The following is a 21,997-nucleotide window of genomic DNA, read 5'->3' as shown; positions in this document are numbered from 1 at the left end:
CTAATTAGCATATTATGCTTTTATTATTATAGATATATTCCAGGCCAAAATCAATTTAATGACTTAAAAATAAAAAATTAAAGTGACTTAATGAGGTTGATTTGTAATTTGGATCTTGGGTAGTCCATTTAGTAAACCGATCACATAAGGTTTTCTTTAGTGTTTTGGCTATGGTAAGCTAATTCTAATGGGAGGGGTAGGCCATGGAAAGAAAAAGACAGTCCCTGTACCCATGGATTTCTGTTATTGTATATAAAAGCCTTGCAGGCTGACTTAGCAACTAGGAGAGCCTTTTTTGTAGGTAACCTATTTGCTATAGCTTATAAAATGAACAGGAGAAGAAAGGTTGAATTGCTTCCAGATATATCCAGCAGAGTGGAAGTTTCACAGGGCTGATGGTCGATAAAGCATAACCTTTGCCACTACACACACAGACATACTCTTATATTTCCAAGTGACCAACTCGGAATAATTTTCTGTGAAAGCTGTTCTACAGTGCAAATATCAACAAGTATGATTGTCATGTTTGAAAACCAGTTTAATAACAGGATCTAGAAGCAGAGAGATTAATTTTTATTTTTGGCATTCTTAACCAAAAATATAAAGTATTGTAGTTTCAGCTCTGGCTGGGTAGCTCAGGTGGTTAGAGTGTCATCCCAGTATGCCAAGGTTGCAGGTTTGATCCTAGTTCACGGCACATACAAGAATCAACCAATGAATGCATAAATAAGTGGAACAACAAATTGGTATGGTCTTCTCCCCGCCACTCCCCCGCCTGCTTCCCCTCTTTCTCTAAAGTCTTGTAGTTTCTGAAAATGACTGGCAATATAATGTGCAGTAATTTAAATCTTAATTGCAGAGTGATTTTTAAAGACATCTGTATCGTGTCTCTTGGACTATGGACCCAAGATTTACAAAATATACCTCCTCCCTCCTATCCCCAACAAAGATACAAAGCACAAAATTTACAGATCTCAGCACCATGTGCTGCTAGAAACATAATTATATTTGATGAGAACTAAGAGTCCCTCAAAAAAGATACTAAGAGGTTCTTGCTTTTAAATCATTTTATAATTTAAAATGATAATTATGTTTGAGGCATATGATAGAAATTGGCTACAATGTAAGGAGTGGTTTATTCTAAAAGAGAAAGTTTTTGAAAGATGAAGAGCTTCTGATAGAGGAAGAGCCACAAGTGTTTAAGGCCCCTCTTTGTCTTGTTTGTAGTTGAGTCCTCTTGCCCAGCACACTACCTGATGCTCCAAATAGGGTGGGTTGAATGGCTTGGTACTGTGACCTTTGTAAGGGAAGTCATCTTTCCCAGAGAAGTGATAGGAGCAGCTAAAGAAGAATTTTAATAGAACTAAGAGACTATAACAATAAAGAAAATGCATAGGAAAAATGTGGGGGTTTTTTGTTGTTGTTTTTTTCTCTGCTAGATTTTCTCTCTCACTAATTTTAATAAACCTTACCCTTTCTTTTTAAATTCTAATACAGGGTGGAGCAAAAGTAGATTTACAGTTGTTTGGGAAATAATTCAATAAATACTAGCGATGCAAGAATAAACTCTGTTTTGCATACTCACAACTGTAAACCTACTTTTGCCCCAACCATGTATGTCCAGGGAGTACTGAATGCTCTAGGAATTCTCTACTTTCAAAAGACTGGTTTGATTTGTGAAATGGTCTTTATTGCAGGGTGCTGTTTTGTTACGTTTTACACCCGCAAAGCTGCATTAGAAGCACAGAATGCTCTTCACAATATGAAGGTCCTCCCAGGGGTAAGAAAGCTCCTACTACGTGGAACTGTGGTGGTTTTGACACATGGCATGTACTTATTTGTATCAGATACACATTGAAAACCATTTTTGGGGAAGGGTGACTTTCACAGGAATGGATGTAAAGGGAACTTTTAAAGATGATAGGCTGAAAGTAGTTCTTCCTCAGCCAAGAGAATTTTTACTTCTTAATTCAGAGTTCTATATATTCTGATATTTTGTGGGGCAAAGGTCATGAAGCAGATGTGAGTTCAAGAGAACTCTTACAGGCTCTAGTTTTGTTATTTCTTTAGAGTCCTCATTTATATTTCTGCTTCAGTGTGTACAGCGATAATATTCACATGTTCTTCTTTTCAGATGCATCATCCTATACAAATGAAACCTGCCGACAGTGAGAAAAGCAATGGTAAGCAAGCACGTAGGCCCTCCCCTTATCAAGTTTTTTCCTAGTCTGCTGTTCTCATGGCATCTGGATTGCATTGTGCTCTAAGTAATTCCTTTTTGAGATAGAAGTGACATACAGCATTATGTTAATTTCAGGTGTACAGCCTAATGTTTTGATAAATATTGTGAAATGATCACCACAATAAGGCTAGTTAAAATCTGTCACCATACTTGATTACAAAAATTTTTTCTTGTGATGAGAACTTTTAAGATCTACTCTCTTAGCAACTTTCATATATGCAGTATAGTATTAACTGCAGTCTCCATGCTGCAGCTTACATCCTCATGACTTACTTATTTTATAACTGGAAGTTTGTACCTTTTGGGCCCCTTCACTGTCAACCATCAGCCTGTTTTCTGTATGAGTTTGGGGTTTGTTTTCTTTTTTTAAGATAGAAGAGAGGTCATACTGGTATTTGTCTTTTCCTGTTTGACTTATTTCACTTAGCATAACGCCCCCAAGTTCCATCCATGTTGTCACAAATGGCAAGATGTTATTCCTTTTTATGACTGAATCCTACTTCTCTGTGTGTTTATGCGTGTGCTGCGCACACACATTTTCTTTATTCAATTATCACTGTACACTTTGGTTGTTTCCGTATTTCAACTGTCGTAAATAGTGCTGTAATGGATATAGGTATCCATGTATTTTTTTGTTAATGGTTTCATTTTTGTCAGATAAATTCCCAGAAGTGGAATTGCTGGATCATGTGGTAGTTCTAGTTTTAATTTTTTGAGGAGCTGCCATACTGTTTTCTGTAACGGTTGCACTAATTTACATTCCCACCAACAGTGCACAAGGATTCTTTTTTCTCCAAATTCTTGCCAACATTTGTTCCTTTCTTGGCTTTGTTTGTTTTTTGTTTTTGTTAATCCTCACCGCAGGATATTTTTCCCATTGATTTTCTTTTTTTTTTTTTTCTTTTTTTTTTGAGTGTAAGGGAAGGAAGGGGGTGGGGGACATCGATGTGAGAGAGACACACATCTATTGGTTGCCTCACACACATCCCTACCAGAGCTGGGGATCAAACCTGCAATCCAGGTACATGCCCTTGAATCCGTGGCCCTCCGGTTTGCAGAACCACACTCTAACCATTTAGCCATGCCAGTCAGGACCCTTTCTTGGCTTTTTGATAATAGCCATTCTAATAGGTGTGAAGTGATACCTCACTGTGGTTTTGACTTGCATTTTCCTGATGATTAGTAATGTTGACCATCTTTTTATGTGTCTGTTGTTCATATGTATGTCTTTTTTTGGGAAATGTCTATTCAGATCCTCTGCCCATTTTTTAATCAACTGGTTTTTTTCCCTCTTTTTTTGCCTTTGAGTTGTATAAGTTCTTTATATTTTTTGAATAGTAGCCCCTTATCAGATATATGATTTGCAGATATTTTCTCCCATTTTATAGGTCGCTTTTTCATTTAGTTGATTTTTCTTGCTGTGCAGAAGCTTTTTAGTTTGTAGTCCCACTTTTTTATTTCGCTTCTGTTGCCTTTACTTTTGGAGTCAGATCAAAAAAAGTCATTGCCAAAACTGATGTCAAGGAACTTACCAAGTATGGTTTTCTTCCAGGAGTTTTATGTTTCCAAGTCTTATATTCAAGTCTAATCCATTATAGTTAATTTTAAAAAATATATATTTTGCCAAAACCGGTTTGGCTCAGTGGATAGAGCGTTGGCCTGCGGACTGAAAGGTCCCAGGTTCGATTCCGGTCAAGGCCATGTACCTGGGTTGCGGGCATATCCCCAGTAGATGTGCAGGAGGCCGCTGATCGATGTTTCTCTCTCATCAATGCTTCTAACTCTCTATCTCTCTCCCTTCCTCTCTGTAAAAAATCAATAAAATATATTTAAAAAAATAAATAAATAAGTAAAATAAAATATATATATTTTTATTGATTTCAGAGAGGAAGGGAGAAGGAGAGAGAGCTAGAAACATCAGTGATGAGAGAGAATCATTGATCGGCTGCCTCCTGCATGCTCCACACTAGGGATTGAGGCTGCAACCAGGCTTGTGCCCTTGACTGGAATCGAAACCGGGACCCTTCAGTCCACAGGCCAACGCTCTATCCACTGAGCCAAACCAGCCAGGGCCATTTCAGTTAATTTTTGGTGTATTGTATAAGATAGTGGTTCATTGCTCTAATGTCATCTAAATTGTCTATTTTTTTTCTTTAAAATAAGTATGGCAGATAACTCAGATAAATAGAGTTGATAGGGAAACATTACAAGAACTTTTTATAGTGAACTGGAATATCTTTGGTCAATATAATTTCTTATGGGTAGAAGTGAAGAGGGAAAATGAACAAATTAGGAAGGAGAACTTAGTCCTCAAGAGGATAGTCAGAAAAGGAAAGTGGATGAAGTTAGACTCTCTGTAAGGTGTGTCCTGTTTCTCTTACCATATTAATTAAACGTGCAAACTCATTCTTTAGCATAGTAATATTGCTAGTAAGAGCAAATATTACTGAGTGCTAGGCAACAACCTAAGTGCTGTGCTTTTCATACCTACAGCTACCTTTGGGGTAAACCCCATTTCCCTACCAGTCAGATGAGGAAACAGGCACAGAATGGTTAAGTAACTTTCACAAGCTCATAAAGCTATTTATTTTCATCTGAGTGCTTTCAATTATATTTTTAAGATACCATCGTTTATAAGAGGAGGTGCTAACTTATGGGGGGGGAAAGGTACATCTTATAATCTGTGAAATATGGTATAAATGCACCAGAGCCAGGTTTCAAACCCAGGTGGTCTTGACTCCAGAGTCTGCTCTATTATCTCTTGTAGTAATAATGTTCAAGCCTTCTGTGTTTTATTCTCTTAGCAGTGGAAGACAGGAAGCTGTTTATTGGTATGATTTCCAAGAAGTGCACTGAAAATGACATCCGAGTCATGTTCTCTTCATTTGGACAGATTGAAGAATGTCGGATATTGCGGGGACCTGATGGACTGAGCCGAGGTGGGTACATTTTTTAACTTTAAAGATACTCATCTTGTCCTTGGCTGGTTTAGCTCAATGGATAGAAAGTTGGCCTACGGACTGGAGGGTCCCAGGTTCAATTCCAGTCAAGGGCACATGCCTGGGTTGCGGGCTCGATCCCCATTAGGGGGCGTCCAGAAGGCAGCCAATCAGTGATTCTCTGTCATCATTGATGTTTCTGTCTCTCTCTCCCTCTCTGAAATCATTAATAAAATATATATATATATATATATATGTAAAATATCTTGCCCCTGGCCTGTGTAGCTCACTTGGTAAGAGTATTGTCCTGATATGTCAAGATTGCAGGTTTGATCCCCAGTTGGGGTACATACAAGAATCAGCCAATTAATGCATACATAAGTGGAACAATAAATTGATGTTTCTCTCTCTGTATATATAAAATTTTAAAAGATGCTTATTTTGAATTTGGAGTTGTTTTTTTAATATGAACAGTGGAAACCAGTAATCCCTAGCCAATATGGCTCTGTCATGATGGAGAAGTTGGGCTTGAAGTTGTATGTGTAGGTCCTGTCACAACTCTTCCTTAATTTGATCCCTTTTGTATTCTCCCAACATCCATAAGGAGTTTATATTCTGTTCTTCAGTGTCATGTATTAAAATTCTCTCTTTTTATGCTGGGAGAGGTTCTTGATGTTAAAATGGAAACACTTTCTTCGCAGGAGGAACTTGATGCTATGAATCCTCCTTTATCTTTTAAGCACTTTGTTTCTTATTTCTGCTTCCCTAGGTTTTCATTATAGCACTTACCACTCTGGTGTAACATAGTTCTCTCTTCATGAAACTCTGAAGGCAGGAACCATGTCTATATGTATCGCTAGCATGGTACTTGCTCATAGTTAAGTGCTCAGTTAATATCTATAAGTAAGTAAGCGAATGCATGAGTTATTGACCCTTCTTTTACCAGGTTGTGCATTTGTGACTTTTACAACAAGAGCCATGGCACAGACAGCTATCAAGGCAATGCACCAAGCACAGACGATGGAGGTAGGGAGATGAATGCAAGGGGGAATTCCTTAGCCTGAGAGTGCTAGGACTTTGGGCCTTCAAAGCCCAGTGTCATGTACAACATATGGTGGTTCTAAAAGTTAAGCAGGCCAAACATCTTAAAAGTTAAAAACTGATTATTTCTTTAACAGATTGGATGTTATTAAATGAAAGTTAAAATTAATATATTGGAACTAGTTGCCCTTTTAAATTGTCTTTTGCATGTATTAGGAAGAGAGTCATTTGGCAGTGAATGAAATTAGAATGCAGCCTGTGTGTCACTAGAAAGGAGGATTTTTCCTTCATCCAGGAGGAGGAATTTGACCCTTTGGTTTTGGTGTTTTCATAGGGTTGCTCATCCCCCATGGTGGTAAAATTTGCTGATACACAGAAGGACAAAGAGCAGAAGAGAATGGCCCAGCAGCTCCAGCAGCAGATGCAGCAAATCAGCGCAGCATCTGTGTGGGGAAACCTTGCTGGTCTCAATACTCTTGGACCCCAGTATTTAGCAGTGAGTCTTTGTGGTTTGCTTTCTGCAGACTATGCAAGCTCCCAGCTGTTTCTTCTGCTATCCCCAGCAAACAGACTCAATGGCATTCACAGCTTTAGCACATTGAAATTTTATGTAAAAATTCAGGCAATGAAGTGTTCTTTAAGTCATGTTATTTTCTCTATCTCTCTGGTCACACATCTTTGGTTATATCTTGAGGGTTTTGGTTATATGTTGAGTTAAAGTGAAACCATAATTTTCTGATAAAAAATTTTTGTGGAAACAACTTATATCCCTACCCCCCTAGGGAATAAGATTCCTGAGGGAATCTTAATTATAAAATATCTTTTTCTATATCTCTTTCTGTCGGATGTAGAAGGCATCATTAAATACCTTGTTGATTCTCCCTGAAGAGTAGGATAAATGTTTCTTTCTGCTGATTGAGAGATCAGGCATGGACATTATGAAATAATGTTCGTATATTTGAGTTTGCTGTGTTGTAAATAGATTTCTTTTAATTTGATCTCTTGTTGAGTTTAAGTTATATAATCCAAAAGAGGGGCAGGCTCCACTTCATTATTAAGATTTACTAGGTCTGCAATATTACAGGAGATTTGCACTGTTTAAACCTTTAAAGGAATGCAGACAAGACAACATAATTAAAACTGTGCCATCGGTAAATCAGAATGAAAAGGTCATCTGTAAAGCTACCAATGAAGGAAAATAAATGGTGAGACCCCTAGATGTGTATGGGTAGTCAAAAAATATACACATAGGATAATAAGTAATCCATTCCTCATCCTTTCAAAGATTATTCTCTATGGAAACAGCAAAGACGATGATTTCTGCCCCCAGTACTGAATTTTGACTAATTTGCTGCTTCCTGTCTTCATACTTCTAATATGTTAGAAGAAATCCCAGTTTTTCTGAAGTCCAAAAGTGAAGATGGTTGTTCTATTTCAATAGATCAAATTGTTTCTTAGTGCCAGAACATTGCTTAAAAGTTTAGAAAATTCAGAGAAATTTTAGTCTTCTGCCAAAATGATAATTCTTTGAAAATGATCTCCATGATACACTTTAACTTCTTAGAGAGTTTTAGAGCCTTTTTTTCAGGGAGCAGTCCCCATCCTGTTCTCGTTGCCACATCCAGCAAGTACATGGTGGTTTATGGTGAGAAGTATGGTCTCTTTAATTTAGGTGTGATCCCCTCCCTAGGAGCTATTCTCATTTAGGGAAGAAATAAAGGGGACAAATACAGTATGCACAGTGTACCAGCTGGGACTGAACACATTTCCCAAGGATTTAAGAAGACAAAAATGAAGGCATGGGTGCTAATGGGCTGTGTAAGTGATAGTGCATCATCATTCATTGAGTTTTTTTCTGGAATATGTGGATTGAACCTGATCTCTGTTTGAATCAGAGTGGTGGTTTTTAATTTTTGTGGTATTGTGGACCCCTTTGAGAGCATGATACAAATCATGTGTATGTGGTTTTGGGGGTTTTTTCCCCCTCATTCTGTTTCTGGAGGTTTGTAGATCTCCTGAGACCCATGGATTAAAGAGATCCATGATAGAGAAACCAAATCAGATGCTTGTGGGAATGGACAACAGGTTGAATAAAGGATCTAGAAACAAGAATACCAATTGTTCATAATGGAACAGTGATTGCATTTGAATGGAGCAAATGTTTTCAGCAGGTTGATTAGATGAAGATTATAGTTTACTCTGATACAAAAGAAGATCAAGGTCATGGAGATCCATAAGCTCATGGACAGGTCCTCTTGTTACATTTATTATGGACATCCATTGAAAGAGTATGTACACTGAACTGATAAAGACTGCTTCATCAGTCATTCAGTCATCTGCAACAGTAAAGACCAATTTGGAGGGGAGTGGATAACTGGGCTCGATGGATGTGTAGCATGAGAGAGGTTGATCTAGACATGGGTCTGTTGTGGCTGATAAAGTGTGACACTAAGAAATACCCTGAAATAGTGAGATTTTATATTTAAAGTAGTGGTTTGAAATAGAAATTGGGTATCCAGATAGAAATAGAAATGTTAGGCATCCCCCACAGACACTCGCCGCAGTCGATTACAGAGCTGCTTGAGTTGAGCTTAGTTCCCTGCTCTACTTCTGTTCTCTGCTGTGCTGCATTCTGTCGCCCAAGCACTTGAGCTTGGCTCAGAACTCAATGAGCATTACTGTCTTCTGGGCCAGGGCTTTATCTGTGTTGTATCGTATTGTGCTGTCATAAGCCTTATGTTTCTGTTGTGTTGGCTTGGGTTCTTGTCTTCAACATTCTTCTCTCTGGGGGCCTCTGCACTCTCGCTTTGCTGTGCTGTAGAGTTATCCCAGATGCAGAACCAGCCCTCACTCTCACTCTTGTTCTGTTTTTTGGTGTAATGTCTAGCTTTATTTGCAGCTCCTTCAGCAGACTGCCTCCTCTGGGAACCTCAACACCCTGAGCAGCCTCCATCCAATGGGAGGTAAGTGTCTCACTGCTGTGGAGGAGCAGCAGCAGCCAGGCCATCAGACCCAGCTAACAGCAGTCTGAGAGTTTGCACCGTTTGTGCAGAAAAAAACCATTTTCCACTCACGTAAACCTGACCTAAAGTGAACGTCACAGGATTCAACTGCCTTGTCTCTAGAAGGTGACTCTCTTAGTCATTTATGCCAGGTGGTTCTGGAGTTGTCTACTGCTCCCCACTCCTTTCAAGTGTCTGTTGAGGAAGAAGATAGAAAAGAGCTGTTAACACCAGCAGACTACCTGAGGCCATTTTAATCAGGAGAAAGTTGCAGGAACCCTTTATTTCCACAATAAAGTGACTTTTCCAATGACTGAAGAAAAGCCTAAGAAATACTTTCATTCAAATAGCTTACCCTGAAGTTGCTAGAATCCAGGCAGTTAGTTTACCTCTGTGTCTTATACATGTTTCATAGGTGAATTACCTTTTGTTGCGGTTAATGTGCATGGAAAACTTAATTGACAAATACCGGAGTTTATAACAAAATAGAGCTCCATAGACAAACCCGAGGCAGGTTCCATCAGAATGCTTAGTGGGGGTGGGGGACAGGAGCTGCCCCTCCCCTTTGTCTGTGGGATAAGGCTAGGCAAGTGCATTTGAAATTGGGGTGGTCTTAGGTGAACTGCATTAATCATATGAAAAATTTTGATAGTGGTTCACTTTGTCCCAAGGACTGAGAAAGTTGCTAAATTGTAAATCTGTGTTGTTTTTATTCTCATTAATTCTTCCCTCCACCCCTCTGCCTTTCCATCATCTAAATGGTTTGCAACACATTGTCAGTGCAGTCCAAGTTTCTTCTCCTTTTCATTGTTGCCCAGGTTCTACTTGGAAGTTTTCCCCTCAGTGTTTTTTTCTCTCTTCTGATGATTAATCTGCTATTCAAGTGGTGGTGTTGTGGTTTTTTTATTCTTTGTCCTCTTGCTGTTCTCACATGTATTCTCCCCTGTTGTTCCTTCCTTTCTGGGTCTCTGCTACATTTTCTGTTTGTTCACCTCCATTTCAAAGAGCACATCCCCTGTGACGTCTGAGTGAGGGGCTCAGATGCAGGCCCATTCGATGCCACAGGTGTGGGCATTGTTGTCCTCTTGGACACCTGAGCACATAGTAGACCACTGACCAACCCCCTTTCCTGGATTCCTGATTGCCCATCCTTTTGTTACTAGTGATACTCACTTGGGGTATACTCACTTGCTATTGGATTAGATACCTCTTCTCTGAGGAAATGGTATCAAGTTTCTTAATGAGTTGAGGGATATCTGAATCTTTTTGGAACCCTGTAACGTTGCTTTTAAGGCTTATGTAGAATATTTCCTCTTTGGAACTAGCCTTCCACTGGTGTGAGCTATTGTTCCAGGATCGGATAAGGAGGCACTCTTACCTGCTCACTGATCTCTTGCTTTGGATGTTGCAGGGTTAAATGCAATGCAGTTACAGAATTTGGCTGCCCTAGCTGCTGCCGCTAGTGCTGCTCAGAGCACACCGAGTGGTACCAACGCTCTCACTACATCCAGCAGTCCCCTCAGCGTACTCACCAGTTCAGGTAAGCATGTAGCAGGGGCCAGTGGGCCCTTGTGTGCCTTGGGCAGAATCCTAAGAGAGGGGTACGTCATTCTGAGAGCAGTAAATACCCATTTCCAAAGGGGACAGATGATGAACAACAAATTTTCAAATGCCATCTTCTAACTTGAAACACATCTGATAATTTTTAATTTCTTGTAATCATTTGTTTTTATGTCCAGCAGGAACAGTTATCAAAATTAGTAACTGAAAACTTTTTTCTAAGAGAATACTGAAGTAGTACCATTCTTGGGCTTTGGTTCCTGCTCAGAAGGCAAGTGTTGGCTTCAGATTAAGTCGTGGATTTCTTGTCGCAGGGTCTTCACCGAGCTCCAGCAGTAGCAACTCTGTCAACCCCATCGCCTCCCTTGGAGCCTTGCAGACATTAGCTGGAGCAACAGCAGGCCTCAATGTCAGCTCGTTGGCAGGTGAGAGGCAGCCCATGGATGTCATCAGGCCTTCCTTTGTGCAGGTAGCACATTATAAACAACCCTGGTAAGGGTACTGTTAGAATGATTGAGTAGCCCAGTGAACCAAAAAATAATTATGAGTTGCCCTGGCTGGGGTGGCTCAGTTAGTTGGGCATCATCTGTGCACCAAAAGGTTGCTGGTTCGATCCTCTGTCAGGGTTGTGGGCTTAATCCCTCGTAATGGGCATGCAGGAGGCAGCTGATCAATGTATTGCTCACATCTATGTGAGGATCGAGCCCACAACCCAGGCATGTGCCCCCGACCAGAATCGACCCAGGACCCTTGAGTCCACAAGCCAGCACTCTGTCCATTGAGCCAAACCAGCTAGGTCAACTCTCTCAAAATCTTTTAAAAAATAATAATCATGAGTTATATCCCACCTCTACCACTAACCAGCTATAATTTTTGACCACCTTTCCAAAGTCATTTTCTTTTTTTTCTTTTTTTTAAATATGTTTATTGATTTTAGAGAGGGGGTGGAGGCAGAGAGAGAGAGAGAAACATCATTGATTGGCTGCCTCCTGCACACCCCATACTGGGGATTGAGCCCACAACCTGGGCATGTGCCCAGGAAACCTCTTGGTGCATGGGTTGATGCTCAACCACTGAACCATACCAGCCAGGCTTCAAGGTCATTTTCTTATCTATGACATGGGGATAGGATACTTTGAGGGTTATTAAGAAGTCAGATGAGAACACAGGTAAAGTGTGAGCACATTGCTCAGTACAGAGTCTGGCATGTAGAATATCCTATGTAATAAAAGCCCAGCGAACGAACGGCGGAACAACCAGTCGACCAGTCACTATGATGCACACTGACCACCAGGGGACAGACGCTCAATGCAGGAGCTGCCTCCTGGTGGTCAGTGCGCTACCACAGTGGGAGCGCCTCTTGGCTGACCGGAATGAGCGGTTGCTCCCGCTGCGAACCCCGGGCTGATGGGTAGGAGCCCGGGCTGCAATCATGGCTTTCTCGCCCCAGGCTCCTCCTCCTCCTCACTCCCTGCCGCCTCCTCCAGATGCCCGCAGGCCACAGAGCACCGCCACTGCTGCGGGACTGAGGCCTACTCTGCCGCCTCTCAGTGCTATTGGGCCTGGGCCTGGGCCTGGGCCCGGCCCCGACCGGGTCTCATGGGGAGGCGAGTGCTCCAACTCCATGGAAGATGCCGGACCAGGGAGCAGCGGCTCAGAGGGCGGGTCCACAGCCGCTCAGCTGACCGGGATGAGCAGCCCTCCCACAACGGGCTGATCCCCACAGGCCATGCCCCCACCAGCGCACGAATCCCATGCACCAGGCCTCTAGTACTCCATAATGTTACTGCTATTGCTAATGATAGAGTTACCTACATCTTTTCATAGAGCACACGTGCCCCCTTTTGTCCCCAATCCTGGGACTTCTGTTTGCCAGGTTCCAGCTCTGTGTGAGAAAGTGGCAGGAAAGCTAGAGAAAATGGGGCAAGTCATGTGTAAAAGGTGCCACATCTGGGTGTGGCATTTTTTAATGTCCCCATTAGCAATGAGCTCTGGTGAGTGTCCTGAAGTCTGACCACTCATGGATATTCCGCCTCAGGGTGAAACTAGGAGCAAGGTGAAAGGGAGGACTTTGGAATTTTTCTTTGGCATTAGTTGAGTCTTTCCAATACTGTTAATTCTGTTCTCTCCCCCAACCAAGGAATGGCTGCTTTAAATGGTGGCCTGGGCAGCAGTGGCCTTTCCAATGGCACTGGGAGCACCATGGAGGCCCTCACGCAGGCCTACTCGGGGATCCAGCAGTATGCCGCCGCGGCGCTCCCCACTCTGTACAACCAGAATCTGTTGACACAGCAGAGTATTGGTGCTGCTGGAAGCCAGAAGGAAGGTGAGTGCAAAGGGTGGTTGGGTTGGGCGGGGTGGCTTCTCCATCTGCACCAGAACTGAACGGCAGGCGAAGGCTCAGAGTCCTTCCAGTGGTCCGACCACCCCTTTTCTTTGACGGTGTCGAAGATGGACTGAGAAACTCCAAAGTGTGACCTGCTTTTGGAGTGTTTTCTGGATGTGGCTCAGATCAGAGCCTCTGTGCACCCTTCTGGGTTGGGGCTGCCATTTTAGATGAAGAAATACACCGACCTTACTGTGTCTGACACATTTGGCAATTAGGAAGCCTTCCCTGTGGGTTATAAATCTGTCAAACGGTATCTGCTGGGTAGGTGTTCCTTTTAGCTTTAGCATTTGGTGTTTTCCTCACTTTCTGATCTGTGCTTTCCTAAGTGAGGACAGACTGAACGCTGTTAGGGCCCATGTGTTGATGCATGTGGGAAGTATGTGTTCTGATGGTATTAAGTTCAGGAGAGGCTTTCTAGGCAGTAAGGAGCCTGAAGGTGGTTTATATGACCAGAAAGCCCTGCTGACACCTCTCTGCTTGTATTTGTATTATAAGCAGGACCTGGCAAGGTTGAAGCACTAATATGGGGAAAAGATAAGTATTCTCTCTTGCCATAGCAGCATCCTCTCCTGGGACTCCTGTTTACCAGGTTCGAGCTCTGAATCAGGCACTTATGTGCCCTAGAATGTGATAGTAGGGGAACTGGTGGAACTATGCAGACAATAAACCAGTAAGAACACAGGGTATTCCAAATGATGCTCTGAAAAATGATGGATGGGAAAGGGGATGGGGAGTGCCGGGAACACAGCATTTTATATGGAATGTTCAGAGAAGTTCTCAGTAATGGGGACAGAGGAACAGCAAGTGCAAAGGCCCTGAGGCAGCGAGGTTCTTTAATGTGTTTGACAACATCAGGGAGGCCAGGGTGGCTAGAGAATTGGCTGCACTGTGGTTGTAATGAAACTCTTTTTTGGTTAGAAAATCGTTGAGTAGTTGGAAGAGGAAAGCATATTCTATTTTTGAGCTCAGTGTTAATCATAGTTTAAAAAGTAATTTCTTTTTACTGAGGCACAAGTGACATAAGGTAAAATTCACCTTTTTTGTAAGATAGCTCTATGAGCTTTGATGAATGCATACAGTCATGTAACTACCATCACAGTAGAACATTCTGTTACCCCCAGAAATTTCCTCATGTCCCTTTGTAGTCATTTCCTGCCCCCCACTTGCTGCCTCAATGTATTTGCCATCACTGCAGTTTCTAGGCACAATTTTGAAACCTGTTGAGTTTATAATTTTTTTCCTCCTCTTCTGTATTTTTCTACAAGCATCTAGTCTCTGGTTTTATGCTCCACACGCAAGTCTGCCTATTTTATTGTCTCAGCACACCTTCCTCCTACAAGGTCAAATTCTCACATCCCTCAGTAAGACACAGAGCATAGCTAAACATGAGGGAAGGGACCTGTTTCAGTGAATGCCCTTCAGTTCCCCGCTTAGTATTTGGAGAATCTGTTTAGTTCTCCAAATGAATGAATGAATCTGTTTGTTGGTGTTTGGATAGTTTTAATGGGTGGGGGAGGGAGGATAAGCATGCTTCACACTGATATCTTTTTAATCAATGGATGTCTTGAAGGTCCAGAGGGAGCCAACCTGTTCATCTACCACCTGCCCCAGGAATTTGGAGATCAGGACCTGCTGCAGATGTTTATGCCCTTTGGGAATGTTGTGTCTGCCAAGGTTTTTATAGATAAGCAGACAAACCTGAGCAAGTGTTTTGGTATGTTGGTTTCTCTTCTGGTGTGTGTGTGTGTGTGTGTGTGTGTGTGTGTGTGTGTGTGTTGGGGGCTGATAAGTATTTTTACCACTGAAAAAGAAAGGGAAGGGGCTGATAGCGGAAACCTGGGATGGAGTTTAGGTTATTGTTTAACTCAGCCTTCAGCAGATTACGTGACCTCTTTTGGAGCCTGTGTGCCCCCCCCGCCCCCCTTTCTGTAATGGGCTCAATGATTTCTGCCCACACTGTCTCTCCAGAGGATAAGATAAAGCAATGTATGGAAAATGGCTTGACCAAAATACTTAAAAGTACTATGTCGTTGTCAAAGTGGTACTGTTTAGGAACCTAATTTAAGTTTATGTAATATAATTTTCAGAATTCTTTTTCCTGCTGAAGAAAATTGGGATTTGAGGCTAAGCTCATAAGGTACCGCTCTTGCATAAGGAGGACTGAGAATGTCTTTGCCTGGTTATGTCCCTCACCTAGGTTTCTGCTTGGACACACAGGTTTTGTAAGTTACGACAATCCTGTTTCTGCTCAAGCTGCCATCCAGTCCATGAACGGCTTTCAGATTGGCATGAAGCGGCTTAAAGTGCAGCTCAAACGTTCGAAGAATGACAGCAAGCCCTACTGAGCGTGCTCCCCTCTGGGACTGGAGTGAGGGTCTTCTGGTAAGTTGGGGAGGAGCACCCTTAATGATTCGAAGCCCTAAGGCTGTGTGTTGACAGCCCTGGACCCTGATCCCTGCCACTCTCGCAGGCACAGCTTGCCCTGAAGACTCGGCTACTGCCTTCTGTGGGAGTTCGCTTCGTACAGAGGACGAGTTTGTGCTTTGGTTTCCAGTGTTTTATTTTGGAGTTTAGGTGCCATATTCTGAGTTTCTTTTTTCTTTATTTAAAGTTTGCTGTGTTTGTAACCAGTATATGTTGAGAAGGACCAACATCAAACCACCCTGGGGGAGGAAAGGGAATGGAGAAACATTAAAGAAGATCAGAACTTGTCCAGAACTACCCTGAGAGAGGACTGAGTGAAACCAAAAACTGACCCCCAGAATCTCCCTGAGTTTGAGAGTGGATGAAATGAGAGCTGCCATCCAAGAGCTGGGCATGGGAGGGTGGAACTGGTGGGGTTGGCTTTGAGGAGAGAGCGGGACTTGATGTCCACTGCCCTGCAGGTGTCAGCGGGAACTCTCCTGTAGCTGCTTCTATGGAAGCACTGAGATTTTGTCCAGGGTTTCTGCCCCTCTTGCCCAAGAAGGGGCTAACAATTTCTGGAAATAAAACACCCGTTAAATTAGCCTGACGTATGCAAAAAGCAGGGAGACCCCACCCATTACCAGCTGTTCCAGCCAGCCATTGGTGTTGGGCTGGCCTTGCCAGTTTGGGGGCTGTTAGAAAGAAGCAGCCGCTCAGGTCAGTTTTAGTTTATTTCAACAGGTCATTAGACCAGGGCCCATTTCTTACAGAGTGTCTAGGGAGGCACACTGGTTTCCTGCTTTGTAGTTGACCACAGCAAGGAGTGTCCTTTCATCCCAAGCCACCGTTTTATCATGAGGGCAGAACCAAGAGGGGCTTACAGTACCTGGCTGAGGGGGCACTTCTCCTGAGCAGAATCATCAAAAGCCATCTAGTTGGGGCAGAGGAGCCTGCTTCTTGGTGCACCTGCATCAGAAGGTCCCTTCGAACCAGAGTACTTCATTTGCCAGAGGCCCGCCAGCACTTGGTACTTAAAAGGACTAAGAAACGCATGCTTGCCTCCTTGGTTGAGGTGTCCCAGATGTAGTATTTTCATCAAGGCAGTCCCTTCTTCTAACCACTCCAGCCCTGTCTTCTTCTCTTGGGGACAGAGGAGACAACAGGACGTTTACAGCCTCCATATGGACTTAGTGTTTATTTACCTCAGTATTATCATGTTCATTTCTGTCCACGTGCTTATAGTTAGCTCCCTGCTGCCTCCCACGGCCTTACTCCAGCTCTTGCCTGTGATCTCCCCAGCCTCTGGGCTCTGCCTCTGCTCCAAGAAATGCTGGGGGTGGAGAGCCAGGAAGGACATGCTGTTGGGAAGTGCACTTGGGCCCAGGCAGCCCTGTTAGGATATGACTTTTATTCCAGGCCAGTGACTGGGTCCCTGGGATCTTAAATTTCACCAACATCAGTCCTGACCCCTAGCAGCAGAGATGAGATCAAAGGGTTGGTTTGCTAATAAGTTGGGTGGGGACTCTCTCCTTGTCATGCTGTCCATTTGGGTCACAGACAGGGATTGACCATCTTGCTGTTGTACAGATATTTGGTTATCCCACTGAAGCTGGGACAGCTGTTCCCTTCTCATAATGATAACTTGGGTCTGTTGTCCTCTAAGAAACGTGAACACACTTCTTAAGCTGAACCACGTAAACTTGAATTCTGCGCACTGGGTGAAATGTGTCCTGTGTTTCAAGGATAAAACTGTTCCAAAGGCTTCCAGGGTCATGATGGGATTTTTTAAATAAATGCAAAAAATAAAAATGAAAAAAGAAAAAAGAAAAAAAAAATGCTAGGTTGGGGAGGCGCTGTTCTGAATCCCAACCGGCCGGAATTAAGAATGTTGTTTCTATTTTTATAGAAGTTTTATACAGCTCCGGGGTGGAGAATATTTATTACCTAAATTATATCTCTGGAAAAGGCCAGGATTTTGTAGAATCCAGAATGTGATTGTTATACACACAGGGTGCTGTGTATGATTGAAACTACTGACTTTCTGTAGCCTGTTTGCAGCCCAGCTAATCTGCCAGAGGGGGAAGGAATTAATGCTGTGAATTGGCGGAGGAGGGAGCTGTGCTCTCCAGGGTGCTGTGGTGCTGTGATCACTAACCTTCTGTTCTGTCTTCCTCCTTGGCCATCGTGGGGTTTTCCAAGTCCCAGAAGGTCCACTCCATTCCCACTTTTTCCCCTCTCTCCCTCCTCCCCCATTTCACCATTATTGCCCACAGATTTGTCCTGGACTCTTGAGACCGTCAGAAACCCCTTTCCAAACGACATGAAGGCAAAGGTGTGATCAGCCTGCCTTTGATAGCGCACCCTGAGGTTCCTGACCTGCTGTGGGTGTTCTTTTCTAAAAGGAGCCTTTGCCCCAGCAGAGTCCTGGGCTGCTGCGGAGGCCAGCGGGTGAGACTGGGCACTTCTGTCCGTTCTCTTCTCTCCTGCCCAGTGAGTTAGCGCAGCAGCGCTGCCCTCGAGCACAGTTTTCTCCCCAGGCCAAAGATGGTTTTGTGCAGAAGCTGCTCCCCTACAAGTCTCCCGGTGTGAAAGGGTTCAGCTCAGAGAGTGGAGACTCGCAGTCAAGTCTTATGCAATCTTTTGCTGTTGTGTGGGGGTTTCACTTACATAAATGTGTTTTATCCTGTAGTAGTTTTTGTTTTCTACTTGGGTTTCATCATGAAATTGATTTGCCTTGAACACATCCACACTGTTCCCTGGGTCCCACATGAGTGACCAGGGCCTGCGTGGAAGCTAAGAGCTTGGATTTCTGGGAACAAAGGGCCATCCCTATAGGATTGAGGAGAAATCCTGGCCCCCTCCCCTAAAGAATTCCCCCACCCCAGGCTTCTTTCTCCCTGGGCCTTTAACAGGGAGCTGGAGAGGCCACGGCTCTACACCCCCGGAGATCTCAGACGTGTGTGGATGCTGCGGGGGAAATCCAAGCCTTAGTTTCCCTCTGTCTCTGGCAACTGGATGTTCTCTTGGTGTCCTCCATGTCCTTTTTGACTTTCCCTGTGTCCATTGTTAGCATGTGCAGAAGTTCCCTGTCATTGCCCCGCCCCCCCGCCCGCCTCCTCATTTCAGGGCTGTGCACAGTGAGTGTTCCTGTTCTCTCTCTCTGTTTGGATGTATTGCTCTGTGTAACTCAGTGGGTCTCCCTCTTTCTGGTTTGTTTTTTTTTCTAGATTCCTGCCGTTTGTTCATCGTTGTGCCTAAAGCATGTCGATGTGGCGTCAAGTACATCGTCCAAATCCCTGTCTCTTCAGCTTCTCTGATGCTTGAACTCTCACCTTTGACCTTGTGTTTGACCTTTGATGCTGATGTGTATTTTTATTATGTTTGTTTCTTTTCTTTGTTTTTTCTTTTTTCTTTCCTTTTTTTTTCTTTTGTGCTGCCAAATTGGTTTTGCTAGAACGACTGCTGAAGGGGAAATATTTAAACTTGCATTTGAATATAAAAAAATCTATTTTTCTAGAACTTCATAAGATAACCACTTGATTTTGTGATTCCAATTCTTTGTAATTGTCTTCAGAGCAGCCCTACTAGCACATACCGCGTAGTGTTTGTATTTCTGTGAACACACAGCCAGTCCGTTTCTAGGCTTTGTTTCTGTGTGCTTAGTTTTAAAGACAACTTTGAAGTAAACAATGAAATAAAAGATGTCACTGAAACCATTGAGGCTCCTGAGCACATTTTGCTGATACAGTTTGTGGGGCTTGAGGAGACCGCATGTGTTTATTTTTGTTTTTCTGAGTTCTCACTGCAGAAAACACCTGAACCCCTTTCCTTTTTGACAGCAGGCTGCAGCCAGCCCGCCCTTTTCCTTTTGGGGCTCTTCCTGCAGCCACCTGCAGGGAGCCTTCAGATCCTCCGGCCCCTCCCCGGCCGCTGTCCCTACCCACGCTTGTTCCTATAGTCTCCACAGCAAAATGTGATGCTTTGATACTTTTTTGGTTTTTGTTTTTGTATTGTTTTTGTGCTTTTGTTTGGAATTTTTTCCTTTCCTACTAAGATTATGCCCAGAAAAAACAAGTTTTGCATGTTTCCTGCTGTTTCTTCACACCTTCTTATATATCACCTTCACCTCTCTGTTTTCTATAGTTTGTGCAAAAACTGACCGATTTAAAAGGGTTTCAAAGAAGCTGTTTTAAGTTGTTGTGGGGTTGATTATTTTTTTCAAGATTGTATTGTTTTATTTTGAAGTGGCAACTTTCTCCTCTATTGCCCTTAGAGCGTTTGCCTGTGCACTTAGACTGTCACCTCATGTGGCCTCCAGGCCTCAGCAGGGCCTCCAGGAGGCTGGCTGCTCTGCTCAGAGATGGGTTAGGAGGGTGCCTGAGAGGCACGGGAACAGAGGTAGAATCCAGAAGGTGGCTGCAGGTGGGCAGGAGGCTTAGCACATTAGGGGTAGTGAGCATCTCGCAGCCCAGAGAAAGGAGGGTGCTCTTGACCACTCGGAGGCGGCCATCTGTGCACTAAGCGGCAGTACACCTGCCAGCGCTTTTCCTAGGTGACAAGCACAATACTACAGTCTTCACACTGTTTACAGCCCTGGCCACCAGCCACCCCACACTGGCTCTTCACCGCAGCTCTGCTCTTGCTTATTAGCTAGTGAGATGGGGTAAGGGCAGGGATTTGTTTTGTAAAATTGGGTGAAGAGCCAAATAGCTACTGTCCCTGGGTGCCAGGCAGACCAGCTCCTTGGTTCCCTGAAGGGAACTTGCCCTCCGCTCTGTGGCACCATCAGCCTCAGGGTCTTAGGGGCTCGAGTAAGAATGTGAACGGCAGTGGGAGAGCCAGGAGAGATGAGGGGTCACCGGATGATCTGTGGAGGTGAGAGGTCGCAGAGAGAGGAGTTTGTGATAGATCCACCCAGAGAAGAACTGAGCTGCGGGTGGACGGGAGAGCTGGGAAGCAGGAGGGCCCAGGGAAGGGTGGAGAGGGAGGGGTAGCCGAGGGACGGGGAGGGGTGGGGAAGGTAGAAGCACTGTTAGCATCATCCATGCTGAGGTTGATGAAGGAAGGGATCCCAGCAGAATTTCTGGTCTGGGACCCAGCGGGTTGCCTAGTATTATGCTTGAGGCCATTCTTACTAGAAGGAAAGGGCGGCCCCGTGGAGGCCCAGTGTATGGTAGACTGCTGAATTTCCTGGAAGGGGCGAGTGGATGGAAGGAGGCCAGGAACCCCAGCCTGAGCAAACTGCCGTGCACCCTACAGTCTGACTGCACAGAGCCGCCTCTGTTGGCAGAAGGCACTGAGGCTCCCCTTCCTGTGTATTCAGAATCCGTGTTTGCCAATATATTTTGCTTTTAATTCCAAGAGGAGCTCTGGGAAAACCTGTGGATAAAACCAAATGCCAAACGTTGGACGTTTCCTTTTCTTTTTCTCTCTGATTGTTTTAATTGTTCTGTGGTGGTTTTAATGGATTTGAGACCCTGGAGCGGCAGCTGCCTTTCTGATTTCCAGCTGCTTTTTGTGAATAATTTAAAAAGAAAAAAAAAAGAATCTTTACATTTTGGAGACAAACCTGTGTGAGTTTTTTATTGGTACAAACGTTGTATTTAACACTAGGGGTTTTGTACAGTTTTTTGCCTTTTCTACTAGAAAACAATGTAAAGTGATTTCACAATGTGAAGAGAAAAAATTGCCACTATGACCAAACGCACAGTCTGTTCTGCAGCAACAACGGGATTCAATCAACTCAAAGTCGTGATTCAGCCGTAGAAATGCTTTTCCTTTACCTTGTTTGAGCTTTTCCTTTCTTCCCTGTTTTGATTTGCAAAAGAAAATGTCTTTTTTGTGTGAACTTGTGTTGTACAATGTAGAAAAATTATGGATTTTACTTTAATGGTTTAAAAAAAAAGGCAAGAAGAGCCCTTGTCGCTTTTCTGACCTGATCACAGTTTGTGTAGTGGATTAAAAAAGAAAAAAAAAATTGTTAAAAGTTTGGAGCAAGGGAGTATGTGTTTAAAAGAAATCTCCTTTTTTTGTGTGTTTTTCCTTTTTTCCCCATGGGGAACCTAAATCTGTTTTAATTGCACAGACACACGGACAAAAAGTCATTTTGTATCTGCCAAGTGTGGTACCTTCCTTTGTTTATTTGCTATTAAACTGTTTGAGAAGAACTGGTGTTGTCTTCAGAGTTATTGATTGTTGGGGTGGACGGTGGGTTTGGGGGGTTATTGGCATTCCTGGGGAGGGGTTGGGTGCCCTGATAAGGTTTCATTTTGATGTACCTGAATGTGACCGAACCCACCAAAGGCTCCTGAAAAGAGGTAATCTGCCCAGAAAACTGCCTTCTCCATCACCCTCTCTTCTTTTGCAACATTCCTGCTGAAACGGAAGTACCTTAAAATTTTTGGGGGCATCCTTAATT

The 21,997-nt window shown here is 43.4% G+C and overlaps 1 protein-coding gene across 1 annotated transcript in view; it reads left to right on the top strand.

The window, feature by feature from the left end:
• Positions 1 to 21,746, top strand: part of CELF1 (CUGBP Elav-like family member 1) — a 33,646-nt gene extending 11,900 nt beyond the window's left edge. Inside the window, exons 3-14 of the mRNA XM_081099702.1 lie at positions 1,698 to 1,780; positions 2,135 to 2,183; positions 5,047 to 5,181; positions 6,128 to 6,207; positions 6,557 to 6,718; positions 9,110 to 9,185; positions 10,636 to 10,764; positions 11,099 to 11,209; positions 12,925 to 13,110; positions 14,744 to 14,887; positions 15,391 to 15,555; positions 18,807 to 21,746. Of these exons, the coding sequence (XP_080955828.1) occupies positions 1,698 to 1,780; positions 2,135 to 2,183; positions 5,047 to 5,181; positions 6,128 to 6,207; positions 6,557 to 6,718; positions 9,110 to 9,185; positions 10,636 to 10,764; positions 11,099 to 11,209; positions 12,925 to 13,110; positions 14,744 to 14,887; positions 15,391 to 15,518 (1,283 nt within the window). The 3' untranslated portion in view covers positions 15,519 to 15,555; positions 18,807 to 21,746. The remainder of the gene's footprint in view (positions 1 to 1,697; positions 1,781 to 2,134; positions 2,184 to 5,046; positions 5,182 to 6,127; positions 6,208 to 6,556; positions 6,719 to 9,109; positions 9,186 to 10,635; positions 10,765 to 11,098; positions 11,210 to 12,924; positions 13,111 to 14,743; positions 14,888 to 15,390; positions 15,556 to 18,806) is intronic.
• Positions 21,747 to 21,997: the final 251 nt, after the last annotated feature.

The sequence above is a fragment of the Myotis nattereri genome (assembly GCF_964212035.1).
Source record: "Myotis nattereri genome assembly, chromosome: 9".
Lineage (NCBI taxonomy): Eukaryota > Metazoa > Chordata > Mammalia > Chiroptera > Vespertilionidae > Myotis > Myotis nattereri.
The sequence above is the reverse complement of the archived record's forward strand: the minus strand, read 5'-3'. Positions and strand labels throughout refer to the sequence as shown.